This window comes from Oryzias melastigma, linkage group LG14 (genome assembly GCF_002922805.2).
Source record: "Oryzias melastigma strain HK-1 linkage group LG14, ASM292280v2, whole genome shotgun sequence".
Taxonomy (NCBI): Eukaryota; Metazoa; Chordata; class Actinopteri; order Beloniformes; family Adrianichthyidae; genus Oryzias; species Oryzias melastigma.
In genome coordinates this window covers 14,890,837-14,897,541 of record NC_050525.1, presented here as the reverse complement: position 1 = coordinate 14,897,541, position 6,705 = coordinate 14,890,837, and the positions used below count along the sequence as shown (strand labels likewise).

Below are 6,705 nucleotides of genomic sequence, written 5' to 3'. Positions count from 1 at the left end.
CAGTTTGTCAACAATTCCCTTTACAGACATCCTGGTTAAAACTCATTTTAAACACAAAAAGTAAAATCTGAGTGTACACTCTTATGCTTGGCTCTATCTAACTGTTTCAATGATGTAAGAAACATTACACAACGTTCTGCTTCTAGTGAAATCAAAGTTTCAGTTCATTCTGAACTCCTTACATTTACTGGTGTAGCATCTCGTTCTTTCCACAGAGCAGGTTTCTGTCTCCATTCCATCACAAAGAAGACCATTTTTGTCCAAAATGTAAAAATAAAAATTTTGCATAAGCAGTTATTTGATTTGCTTACCTTCAACAGGTAATGGTGTAATGAGTCAGGGGTCAGTGTGATTAAATAAAGGGCTAATTTTGAGTTTTCCCAAATCTAAGAACCTCTGACTGTGAATTTATTTAAATTGAATCCAAGTAATCTAAAGTACCAGAAAAGTCAACTAAGATAGTAAAACCCCTAGCAAAAGGCAGTCTACTTTAGTGTATTGCTTTACAGATATATGAATGATGCGAAAAGTGATGTGGTATACTTACTTTACTTTTTATTTACTATAAATATTTTTATTTACTATCTATGAGGTTAAATGTTCCAATTTAGTCTGAAGAAGTATTCAATTAGAATATTTCCAAGACTACATGGAATATAGTATCCATGCACTTATACTGAAGTACACCTAATAAAATACAGTTAGCTTTAAGTGTACTACTTGTTGCTAGCATAAAAAAAAATTGAAAGGTATTAAAAACAACAATTGTACTAAACTAACCAGTATTTTAAACAATAAAATATTGAATTAGTCAGGGATGGCTAACGCCAACTTTTTACATAAATCTTAGCAATTGCAATAGCTAAACAAGCAACTAAATTTAATAACTTGTACATTAAATGCAATGTAACCAGATTCCACCTTTAGAGAATACCATATTAATAATTTAATAATAGTTTCTGGACTTTATATCACTGTGGTTATTTACAAAATTATTTTAAATGTATTAGCCTAAATAAATGCTATCATGCAAAAAAACAGTATTTTGTCAGAATTAAAAAAAACATTGCTGTTTATCATTTTATTTCCCTTTATTTAAAATTATCTATATATATTCAAGATTCGTCATTAGATTTTTTAGACTAAAGTTTTAAAAGGCTAATACATCGTTATTATTGCAGCTCTGATCATCAGAAATGCTACAAATTGTGATTTCATGACTGCCTCATTCTCCCATAATCCTTTGCGCAAACTACAATTTCGCCTTCCAGCACATCTGTCACCAAGAGGCTCTTTGGGGAAAAAACACGTGGGGAGAGACCTTCTTGGTGCACAGAAGGTAACTTGTTATTAATTAATAAGTTAACTGTCCTGTAAACCTGTAAACAACAGACTAACCTAATGATAGTAGTTTTTTTTGTGCGCGTTGTCGGCTGGTAAAATAGTTAAAGTGTTCATGCTGCTAAGCTAACACCGGTTAGCTAAGCTAGCTTGACACCTGGTAGCTGAAAGTCAACTTTCACACATTTTTTCTTTATTTCAGGACATTTCTCCTGAGCTTTATGAAATATTTGGGGGTTTGGGTTTAGACTGAAGGACTCAAAATGACGAGTGAGGACGTGGAGCGACTGTTGATCCAGTTTCAGGACGAGGATGGAGTGGTTCTGGGTTCTCCCTTTGACGTGCCTCTGGATATCACCCCAGAAAAACTGCAGCTGGTCTGCAATTCCTTGTTAATGAAGGTAAATGAGATGTACGCTTCGTAAACATGCTGTAGAAACCGAGCTAAATATACAAATGTAAGCTAGTTGGTGGTTGAGCTTTAAAGAGTTTCTAAATTCACACCGAAATTGAGCTTTATAGTGAGATTTTTGCAGAATAAGGTAAAGCATGTGGTGTAATTTAATTATATGGGACACATAAAAGAGCCTAAATGTTTGTAAGTCACTTAAGGTTGATAGATAGAGTTACTAATAATAAAAATAATAAAGATTACTTCTGATAACAATATAAGTAGCCTAAAGTGTAAAACTTCACTGTGGTGTTATTGTTGTCATTTCTTGCAGGAGGAGCCCGTTCCTTTTGCGTTTTTTGTGCGTGGGGAGGCAGAAGTGGTGTCCAGTTTGGGTTCCTGTGTGAAAGCTATTGGGGTGGAAACAGAACAGGTTCTCCCCGTGGTGTACCAACCCCAGGCTGTGTTCAGGGTCCGGGCCGTCTCCCGTTGTACCAGCACCCTGCAGGGACACACCGAGGCGGTCATCTCAACGGCTTTCAGCCCCACCGGGAAGTGAGTGCATCCAGAGTGAGGTCAGACGGTGATTCACTGCCTCCAAAATTACCCACTTGATTTTCTTTAATGACTCTCTCCGATCATCTTTTGGTTCCCAGTGGTCTTTTAAATATGATTATACCCTTGGTGTAAGAAAAACTCAATATTCTTCTTTATACACATCCTCCAGGGTCTGAAAAATGTTACAACAACATAGTAAAAGCACCAAAAACATGATCATTTTCATCAGAGTGGGTCATGTTTTTTCCTCTGTGGCCTGGTACCAACTCCTTCTTTTCCATCTGAGGCTAAATCTTTGTTTTCTCCTTCCTGGTTTGTGTCAGATACCTGGCCAGCGGTTCCGGTGACACTACCGTGCGTTTTTGGGACCTAACCACAGAAACGCCTCACCACACTGCCAGAGGTATGAAGTCACTGATGTGAGGCTACTGCTCATCTTAGATGCATGATAACCTGATCATGGAGTTGTGCTCTTCTTTATCAAAGGACACTCACACTGGGTGCTGAGCATCGCTTGGTCTCCTGATGGGAAGAAGCTGGCCTCAGGGTGCAAAAACAGTCAGGTAAGTCACAAATACACTCCTTTTTATTTTGGAGAGATTCAAAACTGGGCATAAAAATACAGTTAAAGGATGTTAGAGACTCACTCTGGTGATAATGGTGTTTTTATATATTTTTTGCCTATTAAACAAAAAAAGACTGTTGCCTTGTACTTTAAATAATATTAAACAGTGATTATTGTCATAATATCAAAGAATTCATGGTGTTACTCCTGAGTGCTGGAGTCCCCCTAGTGGCCAGCCTTAAGTAATACAGCCTGAGATTTATGACCAAATCAAAACAAAGACTGTTTCGCTCTATTATGGGGAGAGAAAATGTTGAATTAATACTTATATTTAGTATAGCATTAAGATATTTAGCCAAAGAAAAAGATACAAATCCTGACAGTCATCATCCTTATAGATCTGTCTTTGGGATCCGGTGACGGGAGCTCAGATCGGCAAAACTCTGACAGGACACACAAAGTGGATCACTTGGCTCTGCTGGGAGCCTCTCCATCTGTAAGCACTCATTGCTTCATTCATGATGTAGAATCTATTTCAAATATAGACTTCATGCATTTTATGTTTTGAAAATTCTTGTTCCTCCCAGAAATCCAGAGTGTCGCTACTTGGCGAGCACCTCTAAGGACGGCTCGGTGCGCATCTGGGACACCGTGTTGGGGCGCTGCGATAAAATCCTGACGGGCCACACTCAGTCTGCCACCTGTGTGAAGTGGGGGGGCGATGGACTTCTCTACACATCGTCCCAGGACAGAACGGTCAAAGTGTGGAGAGCTAAAGATGTGAGTCAGAGAGTGAGGGAGTTGATGTTTGTGAAAAAAAAACAAATATGGAGATAAAACCTGTTCTTTCATCTCAGGGGGTGCAGTGCAGGACTCTTCAAGGCCACGCCCACTGGGTGAACACTCTGGCTCTCAGCACAGACTATGTCCTGCGCACCGGAGCGTTTGAACCCGCTAATGCCACCATCAACCCTCAGGATGTCACCGGCTCTCGTAAGGTCTAATATTCATAAAAATGACTGTAACATGCAGGCTTATTTTTTCTGAAAAAGGCGATTTCTTTTGTCCCCAGTGGAGGAGGTGAAGGAGAAAGCTTTGCAGAGGTACAACAAAGTCAGGGTGAGTATCAGCCACAGCGAGGAACCAGAGTCCTCCTCGCACATCGTTCCCACATTCAGACTTGGTTCTTTCAGGGTTCCAATCCAGAGCGCTTGGTTTCCGGCTCGGACGACTTCACCTTGTTCCTGTGGAATCCTGCGGCAGATAAAAAGCCTTTGGCCCGGATGACCGGGCACAGCGCCCTGGTCAACGAGGTGCTCTTCTCCCCCGACACCAGGCTCCTCGCTTCCGCCTCGTTCGATAAGTCCGTTAAAATCTGGGACGGACGGACGGGAAAGTGAGCAGACTTATAAATAATGACCCACTCTGACCAGTTTTAGCGTGTTATTGTTCCTTTATCCTTTGGATATTCCTTTGGCTATCCAAAGGAAGTTTTTAAATTATTATAGGATGGCCACACGACCTACGGCTTGGTGGCAATTTTGTTGCAAAGTCTGAGATTTGTGGCGATTTTCAAGTATGGGAAAATTAACCTTTTGTTTTGTGGGATTTTCTCAAAATTTCACACACATGGCGCCATCTTAGGTCTACAACAATCCTGGAGTTTGGTCGAACTTTGACCTTGGGAAGAGGCCTCCATTTTTAATTTTTACCAAAAGCACTTTTACCAACTACAATCGAAAACTCTTTCCAGGGATTTTTTCCCATCGTTTCCTAACTTCTCGGGCGTCATTGAGAAGCAATTGGGGAAAAAATGTTGGTATTAGAAGTTGTAGATTTTGAATGGTGTGCGTGTGGCGAGCTTGTGAAAGTGGCATTCTCCTACGACTCACACATTTTTCAACTTAAAATTGTGAACATTTTAAATATTGATCCCAGGCTGAAGCTGAAATAAATAACATAGGATATGAACATATCGGGAATGTGGGCGTGGTTAGCAGATAGCCTTCGTTGCTAAGGAAATCCAAAAATGTACTTTTGCCAATTTATCTGAAACGTACATAGATCAGTTTGATATCCCCTGGTGACTCAAACACATAATGGTTGCTATGGAGATAAAACCAAAAGAAAAGCAGCCGTATTGAAAAAAGTTGTTTTTACAGCAGGTTTTCACGTAAACCTTAGACCAGACTTACAGAAAGAGAAGGGGGAGTCATGGATGCATAGTGGCTGCTTATCAAAGGAGGAGGGGTCAAAGGTGGGTGAAAATGGTGAGTTGAGGTATTCAGCGAGGCAGGCGGCGGTAATTCACAGGGCGGGGCAGCGAGGGCAGGTAGCGCCTGTGGGTCATCCAATGCCTCTCGTGGCTTTAATTAAGTATAAAATAGAATTTCTGAGGAGCTAGCGGGAGAGCATGTAAACAGAGAGCTCTCAGCAGCAGGGAGAGGTGATCGGAGTGGGTCTTTAATTCTCTGAGGTTTTCTAAATGATGGCGGTTTGAAGTCAACATTGACGCACGAATATGATTCCCTGCAGGTACCTGATGTCGTTGCGCGGTCACGTGGGGTCTGTGTATCAGGTGGCGTGGTCTGCTGACAGCCGGCTGCTGGTCAGCGGCAGCAGCGACAGCACTCTCAAAGTGTGGGACGTCAAGACGGGAAAGCTCAGCATGGATCTCCCCGGCCACGCCGATGAAGTGAGAAGAAGCCAGGAAGTAAGAATTCGTACTTCCTGTAAAATACGTATTTAATGTTCTTTCTCACAGGTTTACGCAGTGGACTGGAGCCCCGATGGCCAGAGGGTCGCTAGTGGCGGCAAAGACAAATGTCTTAGGATGTAAGTGCAGCTTGGGTGTTTGTCAGAGTGCCGACATCTCTCCTTCCTGCTGAAACTCTTTTTTCTTTTCCAGATGGAGAAGATAGCAGCAGCAGCACCCCCTCCTTTCCTGAATTTGCTTACTGAAGGCTTCACAGCCTGACAGCTGCAGCAGCGTCCAGCCAAGCCGAATCGGATCCTCCATCACCATGTCTTAGCGCTGAAGCACAAGCCCTGACTGGGCTTTAAAAGCTGTTCAGCTGAAGAGAAACTCATTAGGCTCGCCATAAATCAGGTTAGATTACCGCAAATGGAGGAAATCAGCTCCTGGTTGTACGAATACAGGTTTAGCTCGTTCCGTGCAGACACAAAATAAAAGTATTTTTTTAACTAAATCTGTTAGAAATACAATAGAATAAAGATGTTTGAGAAAAGTAAGTCAGGAGATGCATTGGAAGGTGACAGGAGCTGTGCAGCTCGTCAGCATTCACAGTGCTGTTATACTCACTTCCTGTTTGGAGAGAACAAGGCCTGCTGTCACAGCAGTCTGAATGTAAACGTGAATAAAGGTGTTTTTCATTTATCTCCCAATTTCCGTTCATAATTAACACTTAGTATTCTCAAAGTAGATTGCTGTTCTACTAAATAGTGGTACTTCCGCCATGTTGCCACCTATTTCATTGATTTATTGACCAGCTTGAGTGGAAATATAACGGCATGACAGAATACACTACAATCGACAGAGCAAACATTTTTAAAAGATTTGTTGAAAATTTTTTTGACACCTTATGAGTAAATTTCCACAGCCCATCCTTTTATGAGAAAATGAAATTACATTTGAGTGTCATGTTTAATGTGCTAATTAAGTTTTACATTTTAACTTATTCTATTGAGAATTACGTTGATAATTTGTTCAAGGGAAGTTAGTAGAAAATCATTTTTGTAACCCTGTCATGCACGAAGCCGGGGTCTGCAAAATCTCCTGAGGGGGCGTGGCTTTTGGAGCTGAGCAGAGCTGCTCTGTTTCTGACCCCCC

At 41.3% G+C, this 6,705-nt stretch overlaps 1 protein-coding gene across 2 annotated transcripts; it reads left to right on the top strand.

Moving 5' to 3' along the window:
* Nucleotides 1-1,179: 1,179 nt before the first annotated feature.
* nle1 (notchless homolog 1 (Drosophila)) lies at nt 1,180-6,260 on the top strand. Of its 2 annotated transcripts, none has more exons than XM_024266570.1 (13): nt 1,180-1,339; nt 1,590-1,742; nt 2,067-2,287; nt 2,614-2,693; nt 2,777-2,853; nt 3,254-3,351; nt 3,443-3,635; nt 3,713-3,848; nt 3,928-3,974; nt 4,049-4,251; nt 5,391-5,550; nt 5,620-5,690; nt 5,764-6,260. In XM_024266570.1, the coding sequence occupies exons 1-13, from the start codon at nt 1,217-1,219 to the stop codon at nt 5,774-5,776; spliced, it is 1,575 nt and encodes a 524-aa protein (XP_024122338.1). In that variant the 5' UTR covers nt 1,180-1,216; the 3' UTR covers nt 5,777-6,260. The 2 variants fall into 2 exon arrangements, with proteins under 2 accessions (XP_024122338.1, XP_024122340.1); XM_024266572.1 differs by having other exon boundaries at nt 1,200-1,339; nt 1,544-1,742.
* The last annotated feature ends 445 nt before the right edge of the window (nt 6,261-6,705 follow it).

Bases quoted from the DNA above. Each gene is read 5' to 3' on its own strand.
- nle1 (XM_024266570.1), top strand. From the start codon at position 1,217: ATGACTGCCTCATTCTCCCATAATCCTTTGCGCAAACTACAATTTCGC. The intron at 1,340-1,589 runs GTAACTTGTTAT...GTTTGGGTTTAG, and splicing joins ACCTTCTTGGTGCACAGAAG to ACTGAAGGACTCAAAATGAC. The intron at 3,636-3,712 runs GTGAGTCAGAGA...CTTTCATCTCAG, and splicing joins AAGTGTGGAGAGCTAAAGAT to GGGGTGCAGTGCAGGACTCT.